Source organism: Mercenaria mercenaria, chromosome 5 (assembly GCF_021730395.1).
Source record: "Mercenaria mercenaria strain notata chromosome 5, MADL_Memer_1, whole genome shotgun sequence".
Classification (NCBI taxonomy): domain Eukaryota; kingdom Metazoa; phylum Mollusca; class Bivalvia; order Venerida; family Veneridae; genus Mercenaria; species Mercenaria mercenaria.
The window spans coordinates 7,951,492-7,973,769 of record NC_069365.1 but is presented as its reverse complement, the minus strand read 5'-3'; the positions used below and the strand labels follow the sequence as shown (position 1 = coordinate 7,973,769).

At 34.1% G+C, this 22,278-nt stretch overlaps 1 protein-coding gene across 1 annotated transcript; it reads right to left on the bottom strand.

Annotated features, from left to right (window-relative positions):
* Positions 1-6,490: 6,490 nt before the first annotated feature.
* Positions 6,491-21,004, bottom strand: LOC123556378 (uncharacterized). Its single transcript, XM_045347030.2, has 4 exons — positions 20,758-21,004; positions 13,569-13,680; positions 12,160-12,646; positions 6,491-8,974 (listed from the first exon to the last, which is right to left on the bottom strand). Exons 1-4 carry the CDS (start codon positions 20,809-20,811, stop codon positions 7,927-7,929), a joined length of 1,701 nt encoding a protein of 566 aa, XP_045202965.2. The 5' UTR covers positions 20,812-21,004; the 3' UTR covers positions 6,491-7,926.
* Between the last annotated feature and the right edge of the window lie 1,274 nt (positions 21,005-22,278).

Genomic DNA, 22,278 nt, shown 5'->3' with positions numbered 1-22,278 from the left:
AAATAATGATACCAAAAGAAGAATATTAATATTACCTCGCTGAAGGTTCATATTGTTCATTTCATTCATCTTTGTAACTATTTTATCGTTATTTAAAATGGTTCTAAATATGGCATTGTATTGGCCATTCTTTACATCATGCTGAACAAGATCGGTATATCCTGGCTAATCAGATAAAACAGTAACGTATTAAGTAAACAAACCACCACTTTACGCTGTTCATCAGTCAAAGTAGACACCATTTTTTGTCCCTCTAACATATTTTATAAAAAACCTTATAATGAAGAAGGACATTATGACATGTTTGCCGAGCAACATTCACAATATTCAAATGCATATTTGTTTTCTTCTTTGTTCGTACAAATAGCATACTTATTATTGTAAACCCGTGGGCAAAACTAATAACTGATTGTCAATACAAAGGAGAAATGAAAACGTAAACGTTGTACTCGTATAAACAAATGTATATATATATTTTTTTGAGTAATTGCATTCGAGTTTGCAAATGTTGCATTGGTTTAAGCAAGTAAAATCGTGTATCATTATGAACAAAATAAAAACGTAAGCGGTGATCGGATGACTTCCGCGTTAATGCAATAACCGATATTCCTAGAAAAAACTATTTCTTTCTATGAAATATGTACAGCGATTATAAAACGGTTAATATACTATCATATATCATTGAATAATTCATTGTTTTGTGAATGGTATTTGGTAATGTAACATTCAGGTCCAACTATATAGCTAAGCGCCCTGCAGTAATTTATGACGTAGCAGTTTGGTCAAAAGAAGTAAGATCCTTCGGGTACAATTTTATACTTACAAACAGAAAAATATACCTGAATTACAAAGTGGAAACGAACCTGCAGGCATAAATTTGTATCAAACTATCTGCTAGTACAACTATAAACCTACCATCTGCGTTTTTGATAGCGTAATATGCCAATCTGACTACATAGCCAGGCGCCTGACCGTAATCTGATAACAATCTTATAGAATGTGAATAAATTCACCTTTCGTGTGACATTTCTCTAGTCTGGGTCAGTTGCAAACGCTTGTGAAAGTTGCTGCATGAACAGTGAATATAAAAAATATTAGCGTTTTATTGATGCCCGTCAGACAGCCATATAGTGAACCATGTTCACTTTGAGTCACTGATTTTGACTGGTGAGTTAGTTTCAACAACAGAAGATGGTACTGTGCAACTTTTCTTTTACCATAAACGTTTCCAGTAAACATTAAACTTTAATGTGCTACCTTTCAAAAGAAAAACACAAATTCAAACAATGAAAAACACAATTTTTGTCGAACAGGATTTGGCAGTAACTAAATTAGCTAATCTAATGTGAAACTGATAAAGGATATCGTTAACCCGAAGAACTATGGCTGAAAAGCAAAGAAGGTGGTTGAAAGTAGATGGCAAATATCGAGCACTTTTTTTGAAGAATCTTATCAAGTTGTTTTTACAATAGCAAGTACATCATTCCATCATTGAATTTCAGTATCTGGATGAAATCAAAAGTGAAAATATGTTATACTGCTGTATGGTTTATTTTTGTTTAGTCATGGGGTTTTCTTGTCTAGCTAGTTTTTAAGAAATAAATAAGTGAAAATCACAGTTTTGTGTTAAGAATGGTTGTTACAATAAAAATTCTACAAAAGCTATAGATAGAACCTTATTTTTTCAAAATGAAGAGCACATTAAACAAAGTCTTAGAAATTGATTGCTAAACCTTCGAATAACCGAAAATGTTTTTTACAAATGCGAATTTAATGGAAGTTTTGTTTATACTAATAACAAGAGTTTTATTTCACAGATGCGTTTGATTGTAGAAATGTGTTTGCAAAGAATGACAACTCTCAAAAAGCAAAAACTTACAAGCATAGATACCCGCCCACTTAACCCATGAGTTCGATCTCCCGGCGAGGCGTATGTTCTCCGTGATGATTTGGTAAAAGGCAAGATGCAACGGTTGGTTATAAATAAAATCTGTAAAAAGATCCTTTGGAAGCAAAGAATGCAACCAATAAGTATAATAGCAGATTCGGTTTGATTGAGTCTGTTGATGAGAAGTAAAATCTCAGAATTCAAATGGATAAAAAAAATGCCAACTCCATTTCCTTTAAGCTTAAACGATAATAGATCTATATATCAGGAAGGGAACATCTCTGCAGATCCAGATACTGACCTTTTTTCGATTATGAATATTCATAAACATAAATCTAGGTCTCATTGTGTTAGAAGAAATGGTAATACTAAACGTAAATCACGAATAATGTTGTCTATTGCAGACTGTCTAACTTCTTTATCTATTCATTCCCTCAGACTACTTAACGAGGAAGCCCACAAGATTGTTATTCGTACAGTCCTTTCTATACTGCAGCTTATCTTATTCAAAGTTATACTCAACACGTACCTCGACCCCATATTATTGCAGAATATGATCATAAATGAACTTTCTTAAGATTTCTTATCTCAATAAATGTGTTGATTTTATCGATATACCTAGCATATTTCGTAATAAACGTGTTATCGATTCTATTCAAAAATATTTAAACAATCTGAAAACAATCTGAGAAAGTACAGTGATAAAGTGTATGAGAAATCTGGTATAAATCTATTCTGGTCAGTTAAGAATAGCAGAGACGTACTTGACAAAATTCATATAGCAAGAAACGCGGCAATGCCACGAAACCAGGTTTTCAACACTTTCCATAAAAATAAACAAGAGTGTCAGAATGTCACAATATACGCCCGTGACAGCAAATTTCTTTACTCTAGCACCTGTATTTGCAGATGTAATTTTAATTTTGTGGTTGTTTAGTAATCATTGTAATTCTTTTGTTTTTCTAAGTCCACAAAAAACTCCTTACCAGGTAGAGATACCTTAAAATACACCTAAAATTATAAAGTAACAACTATGTTGTACCACAGAAAAGTGGTCTTGGTTTTTCCCTACGGTCAATTATAAAAAAGTTACAATATAAGTTATTTATAGTAACAACTAAGGGAAGTTAATCTTAAAAAAAAAAAAAAAATACAAAAAACAAGAGCTGTCTCCATAGGATGACACATGCCCCCGATGGCACTTTGAATGAATAGTTATGGCCGATGTTAGAGTTTAGGACCTTTGACCTACGGACCTGGGTCTTGCGCGCGACACGTCGTCTTACTGTGCCACACATTCATGTGTAGTTATTTTAAAATCCATGCATGAATGACAAAGATATGGACCGGACACGCCCATCAATGCACTATCATGAAATATGACCTTTAACGTCTTAGTGTGACCTTGACCTTTGAGCTACAGACCTGGGTCTTGCACGCGACACGTCGTCTTACTGTGCCACACATTCATGCGTAGTTACTTGAAAATCCATCCATGGATGACAAAGATATGGACCGGACACGCCCAACTGTCATGAAAAATGACCTTTAACGTCTAACTGTGGTACACATTCATGCCAAGTTATTTGAAAATCCATCCATCGATGACAAAGATATGGACCGGACACGCCCAACTATCATGAAAAATGACCTTTAACGTTTAAGTGTGACCTTGACCTTTGAGCTACGGACCTGGGTCTTGCGCGCGACACGTCGTCTTACTGTGGTACACATTCATGCCAAGTTATTTGAAAATCCATCCATCGATGACAAAGATATGGACCGGACACGCCCAACTATCATGAAAAATGACCTTTAACGTTTAAGTGTGACCTTGACCTTTGAGCTACGGACCTGGGTCTTGCGCGCGACACGTCGTCTTACTGTGGTACACATTCATGCCAAGTTATTTGAAAATCCATCCATCGATGACAAAGATATGGACCGGACACGAAAATTGTGGACAGACCGACAGACAGACGGTTCAAAAACTATATGCCTCCCTTCGGGGGCATAAAAATTGTAAGTCCACACAGAAATCCTTACCAGGTAGAGATTGGTCAAAATACACCTCAAAATTGGATGTAACATGCATGTTGTACTGCAGAAAAGTGATCTCGATTTTTCCCTACGTCTAGTAATGAAAAAGTTACAATATAAGCTATTTATAGTAACAACAAAGGGAAGTAATTCTAAAGAAGGGAACTAGGCAAGACACTTCGTCTCATGATGGTGTATAATTGTGCCAAGTTACATCAAAATCCCTCTATGCATGAAGAAGATATGCTCCGGACAAAGTTTTCATTTTTGTATCCTTTGACTTCTAAGTGTGACCTTGACCTTAGACCTAGGGACCTGGTTCTTGTGCATGACACTCCGTCTCATGATGGTGAACAATGGTGCCAACTTTCATCAAAATCCCTCCATGCATGTAGAAGATATGCTAACCCTAACCCTAACCTAACCCTTACCCTATTTTTAGTAACAATGACCTTGACCTTGATCCCAGAAACCCCAAAATCAATCCCAAGCTACAACTTTATATAAGTTTTCTATACACCAAGTTTCATCATGATAGCTCATTCCTAAGTTAAGTTATTGACCGGAAACCCTTTTTCTATTTTAAGAAACAGTGACCTTGACCTTGACCCCAGAAACCCCAAAATCAATCCCAGCCTTTGTCTTGATATAAGCTACATACATACCAAGTTTTATTCAAATATCTTTACCGAAACAAAAGTTATTGACCGGAAACACCAGTTTGACGCCGCCGCCGCCGCCGCCCGCCCGACCGACATCTACCCCAATCTAATAACTCTATTACTACATATGATTTCTCTACGGTATATACTACTCTATTGTATAATCGTATTAAAGACAAACTGATTGTTCTTATCCAAAGAATATTTGCTCGAGAGAAATGCATGTTTCGGCTTGTAATTATTACAAAACATTTTTCACTAGAAGTGTCGTTCAACGTTACAAAATGTGGACTTGTGACGATGTTTGTCAGACCATCTCTTTATTATCAGACAACATTTTTGTAAGGTTTGGGAATACTGTTTTCAAGTTAATGGTATTCTCATAGGAACAAATTGCGCACCACTTGTCGCAGACTTGTTTTTATATTGCTTTGAAAAATAGTTTATGTTAAGTTTATCGCCAGATACGCAGCTAGATGTCATCAATGCCTTTAACAGTACTTCACACTATCTGGACGATATATTAAACATTGATAACCCGTACTTTGCTCCAAGTTAGCTACTATGGTTGCTAATACATACCTTAGCGAACTTCAATAAAATATATCTAACAATGATGATACCATTAATTCGCTTTAAGATTTTCATCTCTCCATAAATAATGGGATCATAGGTACAAAAATATATGATAAGAAAGCTGACTTTAATTTTGATATTGTCAATTTCCCCCACCTTGATGGAGATGTACCCCGTGCCACTTCTATAGGGTTTATATTTCACAGCTAATAAGAGTTGTCAGAGCATGTAGTCATGTTTAAGACTTCAATCTACATAGTATTGCTATTACAAGAAAGCTTCTTAGTCAAGGCTACCGTTATCATAAACTTCTAAAACCGTTTGCTAAATTTTATCAACCTAATTCAGAATAAGTGATTAAATTGAATAGTACATGTAATCGGAAGACTCTTCTGCAACAAGGTATTTCACAACAAAATGTTTATGGAGACTTGATTTTCAAACTTCGTGAAATTCTAGGGCATAGCCATCTCCGACATTTTATTAATAGAGGCTATGACCGTATTGTTCCGAGCTACACTGCATGTTTAGTGTTCATACCTTTTATAGTTGGCCACTACGCTTTCTTCTTTGATTGTGCGATGACGGGACAGGAGGGGGACTCCATGGTAGCTAGCTCTCAAATCCCTAGCTAGCTCTTGCGACGGACTGGTTTGATACTTGTTCCCTATCGTCCTGCTTCGTCGTGCCCTTAATGGCGTTTCCCTCTGACTTCTTTGATTTATATGTTTTTACACGAGCAGATTTTGTGTTTTACGATGTGTTTCTGTGGTATCTGTTTCATGTGTTAGTGATTCACCTGGCGGGGAACATTTTATTTACACTGTTATGTCATTATAGGAACAGGTAGGGTTCAAAGAGTGAGGTTTTGGCGCCAGTAAACTAGTTTAAACTCCCCAGTGGTGATTTTGCCACTGACCGTTCCAAAGCCCTAATGTGTTTCTTCTTTATGTATGTTTTTGTGCCTTTGTTACTTCATTGTTTTTAATGCGCTTGTTTATGTTACTGTGTACATGCTCAGTTACTGTGTGCGTGTATATAGTTGCACAGACACATATTTTCAAGTAGAGTACTGTATGGGCGGTTGCATTCTTTGGATATGGCTGTTTCTGTGGGACTTTTGTCCTTGCTTTTTACTGTGTCTGAAACCATTCGTCCTCCAACTCTGATTCATGTGGGGAAGTTTGTAGTTACTTGCAGAGAACAGGTTTGTACAGAATCCAGAAGCACTGGAAACATTAACTGTCCGCCATTACAGAACTAAAATACTGTTGAAAAACGTCGTTAAACCCAAAACAAACAAACAAACAAACAAACAAACAAACATATATATGTTAGTTTATTTCTCTTACACTTAAAGATAGAGTGGAAAATGAAAACAGTTTAATTTTTACATCAAGGACAATTATACATCAATTATCACAGGCTACATAGTTCATCAGAATGCTATGTTACATAGGTCTAATACTTTTGCTGCCTTGAGTATATTGTATCATTGAACAACAAAACAATGCTACATGTTGACATAACTCACTCTGACAAAACTGTCTGTTCATATTTCATCAGGAAATTTTAACCTCAATTACTAGTTGTTTTAAGAAGGACCCTCAATACTAACATCTAACAACTTAAAACGCATTTGTAAATAATAGTATAGCCAATTAAGAAGTTCGAATCAAACAGAGAAGACAAATTAGAAACTATTCCATTTTTATGAAACAAATATTGCAATGCTATTTCATTTTCTTATCTCTCAAATTAGCAACAACGGACATGTGTGTAAATGACCTGTGATTAAAACTATTAAGAAAAACAATTATCTGTGCTCAAGCTAAATCATAAAAATCGCCTATCACACAAATATACGATACTTGTATATAAAAGCATACAAGACTCATTTCAGAAATTAGTCTTTTCATTTGGGTTTAAAATAAGAAGAGTTTCACAAAGTTGCTAGCATCATACCGAGATAATATACTGGTGCCAAATATGTTACCTCCTGGTGCATTTTTAAAACACACAATAGTCCAGCCATGTTTTTCTGTCTTTTTAGATCACAGAGTCCATAACTGAATTAACGGCATACATGTCTTCTTAACTAAAGGTTTGCCCTGATTGCTGGATGCCTAGCGCCTGTATGCTATCATATATAGCATTCAACTGCCATATGTTAAAATAGCCGTTAACATTCTCTGGTAAAGACTGCGTCACTTATCTTTTATGTATGTGCAGTCATGAGCGAAACATATTTACCTTCATTGCATTAGGTTCCTTGTTTTCAAAAATCAAACATGTGTAAGTCTGTCGAGTTTACTAACTCTCTTCAATTTTATATTCAAATGATCGTCCAATGTCTTTGACAAACACTTCCATATACATTTTACAAAACCCACTCATTGCAAGGCTTATCCTATTCCTTCTTTGATTAGGCTAAATAGGTCATACGACAGAATGACAGTGATGAACTGATAATAGTGCATCTGATTTTTATTAGATACTGCTCATGTCTTGTGGAAGATATTATTTCATTCTATTTTAAGAAACGAACAACAAAACAAAAGAAGACAAGGCACCGCAATGAAACATTTAAAGTTCTCCCAACGTGCAAAAAAATATACCTAAATCGAAAAAAAATATTTGAATTGTGCTGTCTTCAAACTCGATTGTTGGCGCTATGAAGACAAACTTTCAAACCTTTTGTACCCGCATGAGATTTAAAACCTTAAGTAAAACCAACTATTATACAATATTAATACAAAATCAATTGTGCCCTTTTCCATTCGTTAGACTAGATATTATATTACCTTTTGGAAAATGATCAGGTAATTTCAAATCTCTAACGTCAGAAATATGTTCGAAACTAATGTAGCCTAATGTATTATATAATTTGTAACAGTATCTATTAACAACATTTAGATGCTCTGATGTTATATGGCTTCTCCAAACGCTTGCTCTGTATTTGGAATCTTTTACTGTTTCTATACTGGTAGACGTTATAAACTTCTTATCAGCCGACGTAAATGGAATATCTATGAAATTAAATAATTTTTGACTGGTTTTCAATGGATCGTCAACCAAGTCCTCGTAACGTAAAGTAAATATCTGACCAGGATATGATTTCTTAAGTTTTTCAGCAATGTCTAGATCCATGTTCATGCGTGTACACATATACCGAGTTCTTCTCTGAAAAACTGGAAATGACTTGACATTCATATCATTTTTCCGTAACTGTGAATCCATCATTGCTCTTGGATCTCTTAATAAATGTATCACGCGAAGATTTCCAACTTTATCAAGCAGTCCTTCCACCATTTCCATGGTCATTCTAATATATTTTGTCAGTCGGGTGGTTGCGTTCCTGCATCTGTCAATCAAGCGGGGCAAACAAGACTGAATATTTTTCTCAACAACTGGATTTTGAAGTGTTTGGCTTAATCGTAAGTTTCGGGCTCTATTTATAATGTCTGCTTGCCGTTTTGACCAATGCTGTCTATTAATAAATACTGGTCTCCTTTCATTTGGAAAATTCACATGATTCAGCTTTGACATGTTCCTTCCTGTTTGACTATGACCGACCTCATTAACATTAGGGCGATATTTCCTTCGGTCTCTAGTTGAGGCTGTCCGTGTGAAAGGACGTATTCCCTGACATCTAAAGTAATCTTTAATGTCTCTATTATCGCTTGCTTCTACACCTAGGTAACTTGTAGATAGTGTAGCAATGTCAAGATTTTGGTGATTGCAGGTGACAGTGTTGTATACTGCTTCAGCTCCAACATTTGCGTCTATTACCTCCCCTGACACTCGTCTACAACATTAACAAGAAATATCTTTAAAAATGATGGTCGGCGAATTGTAATAAGGAAAGAAGTTTATAAATTTTTCATCTAACATTCATCTTTCATCTAACATTTTTCAAATTGCAAAACTAAACACCGCACTTTAACAATTTAAATGGTTCTCTTTTAATTTTTCGCAAAGGTTTCGTAGGGTTGCAATTTTGTTTCGTTTATCCTTAGACGAATAATTACAGCAGTAGTTCGATGAAGATTCATAAAGCGGTTCATGAGAAGAGGTCATTAAACGTATTTATATTTTTAGCTAAATTGGTCCCTATCTCCATTTGTAACAAAATAGCAGGAGACCTTACGATATTGTTACAAATCGAGTTTGATAAAAATCCATTACATTTTAGTGGTTAATGCGAAGAAAGGCATATCTACTTTTAGCTATAGTGGTCCCTAATAGGGCCCAAGTTCCTATATAAATAAATTTGGAAGAGGACCTTATAATGATGCTCCATACCAAGTATGACAAAGATCCACCAAGCTGTTCATGAGACGCTGTATAAAGGCATTTCTAGTTTTAGCTCTAGCAGCCCCTAAAATAGGTCAAATGTCCCAGCTGAACAAAGTTGGCTGCGGGCCTAATAAAGATGCTACAAATCAAGTTTGATTAGAATACATGAGAAAAAATCAATTAAAGGATTTTTTTATTTATTATTTTTATTTATTTCTAAAATAGGCCAACTGATCCCGCTTTAACAAATGCATATTCGCTATTCGTGAATCTTTGGACAATGACGTCACACCTATAAAAAGTGAAGGTCAAGCAAAACATACAATTGTTATTATTTCAATATTTCTGTTTCATAAGCAAATTATGACCGCATAAGCAAAGTTTGACCGTAGTTATATCACATAGATAAACTGTATGCAACGTATCTTCATTTCAGTGTAAAATGAGATTCAGTCATTATATAGCATATATATAATGAAACAGATTTCAACTGAGTTCAATACTTGCATACAATACTAAAAAAAATATTCATATATAACAAATCAGTTAAATAATTTGTAACAAATATATATCAAAGCAAACAAGTATTCATTTTAATATGCAAACTGAATAAGTCACAAAAGCAAGAAACCTTTTCATATTCAGACGACAATTGTAACAAGGAAAATCTTTTAAAAAGCACTTCTCTACATAAAAGACTCTTATCACACCCTTATTCATGTGATACGCAGACCGTATTCAGCTCTTTCTTTAATTTGATATATGTTGGTATTTGAACAGGTTTTTATCATATTTATTAAACTTACTTATTATTTTGAGATATATCAATTTTCTTGTTAAATATACTGAGCCAAAGTTGGCTTTAAAACTGTGAGCAGCGTCGTTTAGGATAAACGCTTTGTCTACATTTCACTCAGCGTAGCACAGTCAACAGAGTGAAAGAAATTGACACTCGCGTCCAATCAGGCAGAGTGTTGCATAAATCTTCCGTTTTGATAAATTATCTATAAAGCGTTATCAAGTAGTTTGATTGGCAAACTGAAGTCACGTGGCATAGGAAAACGAAAACGAATTTAGACGGCGTCGCCGAAAAACACATCATTTTAGGTATTTGTAATCAATCTATTGCATTCAACATCGGAAAATATCGATAATCATATTCCGCTAAGGTTTTCGGCAACCATTGGCATTCTTCGATGTACTTATTTCAAATCAAAGAAAGAATAGCGTAATTTTGAAAGAACCGTAGCTTTAAAACATTTCCGGTAGTGGTAATCTAGTTACAAGCTTACAAATATACGCCAGGGAAAACTGAGTTTTACATGAATCAGATTCTAACTATATACCCCAAAATTATGCCGAATGCATGACACACTTTCGAATGAAATATGCACAAGGGATGTTCCAACATTTACGAAACCAAGGTCCTAACATCTTTACTGTAATCTGTCTAAAGTTTTGAGTGCATGCCCATTGATCTAGTGGACATAAACATGGGAATATATTAAACAGAAATTATTCTTTTGCAAGGTACTGATATCACGGTTGTGTAATTTGAATATTCAATTCAAACCTCTGAAATTATGCGCCTTGGCACAAGAGGGATAACTCCGGTGATGTTTAAGAAATAATATATCTCATTTTGGGATTTGTCGTCGAATAAAGTCATTGGGTTTCAGATGCGAAGGAATTATATAACGTGGGTAGAGCCCGAGATGCAACTTAAAGACAAACAATGATTTTATTCAAGAGCAAATCACTAAATGAGATATAGTATTTCGATTCTAACAAGTTATCAAGGATTTTAGTACATCCTTGACGACATTCGTCAAATATTTGTCTGTTTTCTGTTGGCTTATTTTACAGCGCGACGCTATGCCATTTGACGCTATGACATAATAATTGCGACGTCAGAAAAATGAATTGTTTTATAATTAATCACACAAAATTTTCAGCCTTCTTTGTTTAATTTATAGGAAGATGAATCAGGTCGTGTAAGAATAAACATTCTAGAATCTACCACTATAGCTTGAAATGTGAAAGTAATGCAAAATAGACAGGCTGTTCTTTGCTCTTAGATTATAAACAAAAATGAATGAGATGAACAGTGCATGTGACTTTTGTCTAACTTAACGTCATGACACTTGCAGCTCCTCGACGGTACATACAAAATACAGAGTTATATTTTGCGGGCGAATTGATTATTTTGATACGAACACCGAAAATGAAAAGTGAAGTAAAATAGTATCAAAGTTATGGCCTCTAATGGAACATTTTTTGTTGGTTTAACGTCGCACCGACACAATTATAGGTCATGTGGCAACTTTCCAGCAATGACGGTAGAGGAAAACTCCAGGTGCCCCATCGTGCATTATTTCAACACGAGCGGGTACCTGAGTAGAACCACCGACGTTCCGTAAGTCAGCCGGGCTCCTCACATGAAGAATTCAACGCCCCGAGTGAGGCTCGAACCCACATCGGTGAGGGGCAAGTGATCTGAAGTCAGTGACCTTAACCACTCGGCCACGGAGTCTCCTTTTTTTAACACATACCATCAAAATTGTTCGATTTAAATTCTAAAATATCAAGTAATGTTTATGACGTATCACATTTGATAACGTAATATGCGAAATACTCCTTTATCAATCAAGCGTGCTAGAGCTAGCACGAAAGAGTAAAGATATATATGTTAACCTTTTTGTTCCGTTCAAATACTGTATCCATGTGCCTCGTCTAGAACTCTCCTGCAGACTTCGCAGAGGTTCGAATTCGTAAAATGTCCCAGGATGGTTCTGTATTATTCTGGCGGTGTAAGATGAACCAGTGTGCATGTAAGCAAGTATGATAACAATCTTCGCACACTCTCTGTTTTCTCGTGTTATGTCATTTTTTGTACTAATTTTTTCCCGTTTTCTTTCGAATACCGACTGAGAACTGTTGTTCGGTAAATGTCCTGTATGTAGAGACTTTACTATGACGGCCTTACTTTCGTTATGGTACATTGTTTTGTCCGCTGAACGACTGTTCATTACATTTTGTAGATGACGAGCAGATCCACGCGAGTCGAAAACTTGCGTTTTATTTTTCTGAAGAAACAGCTGTGCTCTTCTGGCATGGCTACTCTTCACCGGTGTTACATTGGTCATGACAGCTGCATTCAAATCGTAAGTATACCGATTTTCTGAAGATATAAAACATAATTTATATAATCCTTGATTATATTACCTTAAAGTAAGTGTTCTTAATGATAAGCACAAAGCTCTTAGGTAGTAGTAAATAAATTTGATATATAAAATAAACAATTTTTTGGGGAACTGTCACACATAGCCAGGCCCATCTAAAACAAATTACTAACCTTATATTTATAAATGATCTATAAACCATAAAACACCAAGAATAGTAGGGGTCATGTATTGTCTATGAGACTTTGTGTGACAGGTCAACACTATGGAACATCTTCTAAACTGACAGCTAAAATGGGGGTATGAACAAATGTGTGATAAGGTTTGATTGCAGTTATATAAATGCAAAACGTCTTGAAAATGCTACCAAAATGTCAAGTATAGGTCCACAATGAAATAAAAACAGAAACTGGCGTACATAATACATGCAAATACCACTTTAACTGTGAAAACTTTGAGGATTTATTTCTTTCCGCAATTTTTTTACTCCGGAAGTGCAGCTTGAATATCTTTTTAGTACTACTGTACCCAAGATTTAAACTGGTCGGACTCATATTCTTCACGTTTATTTATATTTGGCAAATGCACTGGACACCAAAATAGATGATGAAGGAGAGTCTCAAATAAAGGTACATCACCTTGTAATACCAACCTATGAATGATACTTATGATGTTACATACCTGGTTTGTATATGGGATTTCAAGTGAAGAACAAGGTAACCAATGTTATAAAGGTTCATACCCTTTTTATATATGTAATTTCCAGTGAACAAGGTAACCAATGTTATAATGGTTAATACCTTTTTATATATGTGATTTCCAGTGAAGAAAAAGGTCACAATTGTTATAATGGTTCATACCTGGTTTGTATATGTGATTTCCAATTAAGAACAAGGTAACCAATGTTATAATGGAACATACCTGGTTTGTATATGTGATTTCCAGCGAAGAGCAGGGTTACCAATGTTAAACAAAGGGAAAAGAGAATCCCGCGATAGGTACAGCGGCTTACTCTCACAAACGACATCTCTGTCTGAAATAAATAAATTCAAGTTTGACACAAGACTTTGGGTTTTATGCTAGAAAAATGAGCTGTATCAGCAATTTAGATGTGATGGTTAAAAAACCCGGCAAAATAGTAGTTTTGTATATTAGATATGTAAAATCATATTCGCAGAAATACTAGGATCACATGATTTGTACACTTACAGGAATGGTTTCTAGGAGATACGTTCAAAACGGTCCGGTATTGAGGCAGTAACTTCAGATTTAATGTTTTCCATCAGAACGATTGTATACATGTCATTTGATCTATTAGATGTGATATATTAAAATCTTGTCACGCTATTTTTTTCAAACTTGGCAAATCATTAATCTGATTTTTTTAAGAATTTCGTACTCAAACTATTACTGCTTCTGATCTGAACAGGACTTGAAAGATTCCGTGGGAAAAATGACACGGACACGGGCAAACGGAAAAATCTGTACATACAATTCTCTTCGTTTTAACTTTTGTGTAGATAAGGACATTATGAAAAAAGGCAGACGGAAGTTTTATACTTGAACATTTCATCAATGCGCATTTTCATAAGTTGAGTTTTTAAAGTACTTAGTCATTTCATCAATATGAATACACATTTATACTCCTATAGAATGTGTCTAATTTTGTCAAAATAGTTACAAAATAACTTGTATATCTAGCTGTAACTTTTTGTTAACTTTATTACTGGTTCAGAAGGGGAATATATCTATTATTATGACAGAGAATATATAGAGAATCTGTTGTCTAACACAAGTAATTATATTGTGTAGTCCTCTAAGGGACTGCCATTCTTCCCATCAGTATATCTTCTGGCCGTTGGTCTTAAACTATAGCAGCCCTATGCAATTAAAACTATTACACACCCCTGTGTTACACATAATATATTAAAGTATTTTAGGTGAATTTAATGGATGACACTTACTTAAAGCATGACAAAGTGTGGTAAGTACACATAATGTTCCTTCCATAAACTATTCTGAAATGCATTTTTGCAAGTAATTCACAACCTAAGAATCAATATTTCCTTGTTATCAATAGTACAGTTATTTACTTATAAAAGATTTTGAATGTTCTGACATTCCATGGTTATGATACCTACTATTGAAATTTCAATTTACATAAATTCACACACAGGCGTACAGGTCGGGGGTATTCAGTTTGACACTGAAATTATTACGTGACCTCAGTCGTATTTATCCTAAATTATGCAGGAACAAACATGTAGTTTTTTTTTTAAGAAACATGTCAAGTAGAGTGTATTCATTTAGACAGTATTATTAAAGGATCATTAATTAATTCACACCTGATTCTGTGCAAAATATTACCAAGACAACGGACACAAGCTAAATATAGATCTTCCTTAGATGTATTTTGTAAACTTAATTTCAAACTTAGTTATTATGGTGCATTGAAATGACATTTACTCGACTAAATGGATTTGCATTAGTTCTTTTTACGACATTCAGTCGATGTTTCATTAAGATGTGTCGGAGATTTTGGTGACATATCGTACTAAACAATAAAAAATGGTTTTAAGATATTGTAAAGGAAAAATTATATTTTAATTATACATGTATATCATTTCACTATTGGTCTTTAAAGACATTAATATGAACTGCGATTTTGTGAGCGGAAAACATCCTAACACTGAACTATTTTAATCTTAGCACAATAAAGAGAATGGCTTTTCATATGTTCACACAATGGTAATGTTTAAAAGTTATCATATACCTTTTGAAACGAAAATAGCACATCAGGTTTTCATTTTGCATGCGGCAGCCGGTAACTTTTATCATTTTTCTTATTCATGTTTTAATAAAACATCACGAATTCTAACTGAACGATTACAGAGCTGCATTTTGAAGTACCTGTCATTTCCAACTTGAATTAAACAGAGAATTTTTACAATGAATTATTTTAATGGCTGCAAGAGTATTTTGGTTTAAACCACGCGTGTCCTGGACGATATTTCAACGATTTTAACATTTTCATTTCAAATTTGAATACATTTATTTCGTTGTTTTTTAGAAACAGTGAGTCTAGTATAGAATTTGAGCAAAACGTAAACATTAGCACCATTTCAAATTTTTTAGGACAAGTTAAAGATTTCACCAAAGATTATTTAGCTTGCACAAGTATTAATTTCAGAGAATAAGCACATCTGCTAATTTCGACTATTTTTATCAATATCTTTTATTTTCACCAACTTTTTCATTTTGCAGTGTCATATATATATATACATTCTACGCCAAACATTGTTAAAAAATTGGACAAGTAGCTTTAACAGGGGAGCGCACGGTGGATATACAAAGGCAGAAAAATGCTATTAATGCGATGGTTGCAGTTTTTGATGTGGAACAGATACATGATAGCAACAGGATGGTCGCCGTGGTGTTGAGAAGAGAAAATATAGTTCATTCTTTATGTTTTATTAATTCAATTTCATGCACTGACTTACACTTCGAATAAATGAACTTTTTTGAGAGTTGACGGTCACAAGCGACATAATGGTTACATTGGTAACTGACTGAACAGACTCAATCAAACCGAGTCTGCAATTTTCACTGTTTGCCTTGTTCTCGGTGCTTCCGAGGGATCTACTTTTCAGATTTTATTAAGAGATACTGAGGGCCGAGTTTAGCGAGATGATGATCGCCGTGGTGTTGGTTTGAGAAACTAGGATTCATTTCTTATATCTTACTGCATTTAGTTTGATTTACTAATTCTTTTTGAATATGATTTCTTTACTTCAACATTTTAATCAGCCATTGATGTAATCCCAACAGCTCATTTTAATCGATGTTAATATACAGAATGTATCTCACTACAGTATTTAGTGGCAGATATTAATTTATTGTCATATCTCTTCACTACTTTTTACAATACAATTAAAACTATTAGAGTAAATTTATATGCAATAACTCAAGAAATGCTGAGAATGAAAATATATAAAATACTCATAAAACATCTATGTCATTATTTTGTTGGTTACTCTACTTCTGTTGCCTATATCATGACCATCGTTTAAGTATTTGAAAGGATTTGTGTCATTGAATCATTTTCGTAATTGATGCTGTGTTATTTGAAAATAAAACATTTGACATTTTGCATGACATGTACAGACTGTTTCTTTTAACACTCTGATAACATTGTTAATGAAATAATGGCATAATAATTTTCTTTTGACATGCCTATGAAAACACACCAGTTGGTATTTACAGCAATATCCAATTACATTTCTCGGAAATGAATTGGAAAGGAAACACCAGGAACTGGAAGTAAAATAAGCATCATGAATGACAATTTGGCTCATACTAATTTTGCAAAATACTTTAAACCCTTACATTAGACATTATGCATGAATCTGAATATGAAAGTTAGGAAAGATGCATTTTTAAATAATCTTCTCTGAACTAAATGGCAAACAAAAAGAAACTATACCATGCTATATTATTGTAACGTAGGTAAGTACCAAGTTCTTATCAGAATATACGTGGTGCAGAATTTCAGTATATGATCACTTATATTGTCTTCTATTGCTTGAAAACTTGTTTTGAGGTCATTAATTTTCACTCTATCCGTCCGTCTGTCGGTATGAATGGATATTTAGATAATCTGGCTCATGCATTAGATTTATTATTGAGCTAATCATATTTATTTTGATACTTTGAACTATTCTTTAAATACTTAAACTGATACAAGAATATTTCGTTTGTTACATACTTCCTTAGACAAGTGTTATGCTGACACAAACTAGGCAGACAACGAAAACCGAAACACAACAAAATAACAAAAAGATTTCTGGACAGTATTTGTTGTCTTCTAAAACCAAACATGGAGTAAGTAAATATAAAAATATACAAAGAAGCTCTAAAAAACGTTAGTTAGTTAGTTAATTAGTCAGGAAAAATCGTCATAATATAACTTCAAACTAAAAACGTGAGTAGAGCCATGTAGAGCATTTAATGCTTTCATTAATATAACTTATCTTCAGCATTTTTAAATGGATATGTCTATCATTCAATTTGGGTAATAACATTTAATGATACTGACAAAATCATTGTCAGTAGCCATTGGCTGCGACTTTTGTCAGCCGTTGTAATTGTCAAAATCTATTTACATATATTAAGAGTATCGCAATTAGCATTGATATATGGGTAATTTGTATTAAATTTTATTACCACAGGTCATGGTCAGTAGTCAGTGCCATGATCAGAGATGGTATAATAAACTTCTTTCTACTGGATGTTGTAATATGATATGAGATAGAGTAGTTCATATTTGTCAAATTTCATTTGTAAAATTGTGTTACATATACCGACATATAATCATTGTCAATAGCAATTGTCTGCAGCTATTGTCAGTCGTAGTCATTGACACAGTTCTATTTACATATAAATTTATTAAAAATTAGCGTATATGTATATATAGGTGTGTGTATGTAGTTTATATTTGTCAAATTTCATTGTAAAACTATGTTATATATACCGCCATATAATGTATCACATGTCCTCTTGGGTCTAAGACCTTCTGGAATTTATATGAATAAACTTCTAAACTTCATTTATCATTTGAGGTATTCACTAAAAATTTATGACTGAAAAGCGAACAAAACAGACCAAGATCAACCTGCATCTTCGTCTGCACTGGTCGCAAAGACAGAATCACTTGCCGCCAGCAGGCTAAAGGTTGAATACTGACAGTGAATCTGTGTAACTAATGTTGACTTCAACATCAACGTCACGGGTCGGAAACCTAAATAATGGGTAGATTTGTAGTTGTTTTTTTTTTTCATATGAGAAAGCTGCGTGCTTCGCTTGTGAATTCGTTGTCTCTACCATAGTGTCAGCAAAAATTTCCAGAGAGTCACTCGGCCATTCAATTCTGACAGTGTTACTAAATAACTTGGCTAACAATGTTTTGTAACAGCTATGATTGTCAGAAAACTAAGAGAACATATAAAATGCAGAATGCCTGTCCTTCAGGAGTAAGGCTTTAGGCTGCATGTATTGTAAGATCTTAGGTTTTGGTATCGAGATGTAACGCTGTTTTATGACAAGGTGTCAAGCGAATGCAATATTGACAAAATAACAGCAATTTTGCCTCTTACAAACTTTTTACGAAGGAAGTTATGTAAATTACATTTCAGGCTGTAACCAAATTGCTTCGCTAAATAGGTGGATGTTTGAATATGCTTGAAAACTTTACAACAATACCACTGAAATGGTGAGCCTTTGAGTACTCTGTATCTAAAGTAGTGCTAGAGAATGATCATCAGCATAAAGAACTTAAATATTAGCTAAAATATAGTCCGTCTTATCAGCAAAAGACATTGAAGTATTTTTAAACGTATATGTGCGGTAAGTTATTAAAATAAATCATCAGGATAAAAGATTGTCTGAAACTACATACATTGTAGATGTCTTTGCAATATATAGCTACCTTTTAAGTGGCCTTTTTAGTCGTAGTTTGACTGTTCGTAAACTTCATTTCGCTATGTATTCACTGATATATATAATTAAGTTTTGTTCGGTAACAAATCCACAAATCTCAAGCATTAAACCCAACCCATTTTCGATTCAATGAACTCAAACTCAACAATGTTTTGTCGAATCCCTCTATTAGTTTTGGAACCCGGTAACCTCGTTTAGAGTGTGCACTTTTCTCATGTGAGTATCAGTAAGCCATGCAGCTGGCATACAGAATGTCGATGGTTCTACCCAGGTCCCCGCTCGTGCCTGAAATAATATCTGCAATGGCACCTGAGGTCAAGAAAGTTGCCAAATGGCATATTATTTTATGGGTGTAAAAAACTTTCTTTTGGTCCAGTATTGCATACCTTTGAAGTTACAATCTCTTTACAACAAAGAAAACGTGGCAGTATGGCAGATGTATATATAAACACGTATATTATTTATGACATTTCTATCATTCATACACTGACCTGTGAGTAAATAAAATGTTAATATTTTTATGATTAAGTTACTGGTCAACTTATATTAAATTATAGAAATGCTCAACTGCTAAATCGCATATGACTACTTGACGTTCGTAAACAAGAGTATGCAACGGTCAGCAGATTCGCGGGTTTTTATAGGCTACTCTAAATATAAACAGAACAGAACAGAACAAACGGCATATGTCTTGTAATTGTTTCCTTTGTTTGTTTCCGTGTTGACATTGTCCCCCTTCTAACTACTATCTACATTTAAGACTTTTTTTCAAGTGGTGCTTGTATATATTTCCTTGTTAGGTCAGTATTTATGTTGTTAATGAATACCGGATATTGTATCAGTTTTACTTCGTCCTTATAGTATGACAGTGTCATTGGTATTAATTGCTTGACCGTAACTTATAAAGTATGCCATACAAAAGACTGTTTGTATTAAACACTAAGCTTTTATTTTCTGATAGCTTACAATAATTTACATACCTCGCAATTAACAATAATTTACATATTTCGTAATTTGTAATGGTTTATATACTCCGCAAGTAATGATATTATGTAAGCACGTATCTTATTATGATGTTTTTACGTAACAGATTATATATATATATATTCGTAATAAAATCTCACAGTGGACAAATACAAAAAAAATGTTGAGCAATTAAGTTCTTACAACAATATGAACTGCCCCTGATATTAAAGCGACGAACTGTACTTAATGTAAAAAGGCAAATAAGTACATGGATTGTACTTATGTTTCAAAGAACTTCAAAAGAAAAGGTTTAAAATGCTGACATGCTGCTTAATTTTGTTTAAAAAAAAAATGCAACATGCATTTAATATCTCCAAATAAGAGAAGTTCAAGTCTCCCAACAACAACCTCTAGACCTACATTTGATCTATTTAAAACGTTGTAGTGTTATAAACAACCAGACAACATTTAATAAGAATTAAACACAGTAAATATTGACAGTTGAAATAAGTTGAAGTAACCATTAAAATAGAAAAAGGGCTAAGCATACAGTGCTTTTAACACTACTGTTGATTTTAACTTGATTAACTTTAATCTTATAAACAGCACAACCTCATTTCTTATTCAGACAAAAATAAAACATAAATACCTTTATAGCACTTGTTTTCCATACAGACTGGCATGATTGAAATATTATCCTCATCACTGTCAAGGAAACATTTAATGCGGCAAGGTAACTCTCTACAACGTATTGATCTTACACTACTTGATACTATGTGTTTTCACTTTTATACCAAGCATACAGTCATGTAAATATAGTAATACCGTATCATTTATTATTAATCCAGATCTATAGTACTGAGGTTAAACACGCTACCGCGTGTATGTGTAGCGTTAAAAATTACTTCTGGCTCTGCTGATAAAAGGGCCATTCTAGTTTTACAAACGTACAATTGTTGGCTCGAGGGTAACTGTTTAAGCGGTATCGAGGCAAAAGAAATGAACTCTCTCTATAGCACTTTTTTCTTACAGTAACGTATAAACAAGCGTGGGAAACTGAGTAAGTATTTGATTTATACCAGTTACGTAAAAAACACTACTGCACGAACTACTACATTATTGTAGTCGAACTTTTCATTACCCACCCACACCCCCACTTCCTCCCCACTCCCACTCCCCCGTCAATGTTTGTATAACTAGTAACTTCGTGATTTTGGATGTCTGTAAATTAAAGTGAGAGATAATGATTGTCAATTCTTGTTAGAAAATTTTAAACAGCTTGATACTGAAAATTCTGAGTCAGTTGTAAAACTAACTGCTGCTTGATGAATCGATGATCATCTGGCGCGGGCAATTCAAATCGTAGAAGGCCCATCTTTTTGATTGATACTCGGAACATTTTGCTATTTTTGGGAAAAACGCATGGCTAAGCCCCCATTACCATTAAATGCCGGTAGTTCATAGAGACCATCAAATTGAAATGCAAAAAAATGAAAATTGTTCTTGAAACGGGACCATGCAGGTTGTTCAAAAAGTTGAACAAAATGTCACGTGATTTTGTTGAATAGATTATTTCTTAAGTAGTTTCAAAACTTTCGTTTTAGAAACTTTCAAGTCAAAACTTGTCATTAATAAAAGCTCCAAACAGACACAATTACGTAATTTGGGCCCCCCTGATTACTGCTCACTAGGGACGTTGGCCACCCATTGCGACTCGCTACATGTAAGCCTGGCCGTGCCCAAAATTTTCGTATTCAAGTGTACCCTGCTACCTAAAATGTACGATATTTTAGCACTGGTAAGACCACCGGAAACCCCAGTCCGGTACGCAAGAAAGAAAATATATGTCATTAGAAATATAAATTTTCATTCCTTTTGCTAGGAATACAAAGATATCGGTATGCTATTTAAAAATTAAAAATTTTGTGCATTCATGTGCCTTAAATTTTGTATAGGATCACCACAAAAGTTTTTTTAGTAATCTTAATACAGCATTTTGTGCATTTTATTAATACGAATTCTTACAGCTGTAAAATGCCTGTATTTTTGTTCAAAATTAGTCATGGATATTCAAATTTACACCTGTATATTTTATATAACACCATTCATTTTCTATTTGTAGCTGTAAAACGACTGTAAAACAATGATTCGAATCATGCAAATTAGATAT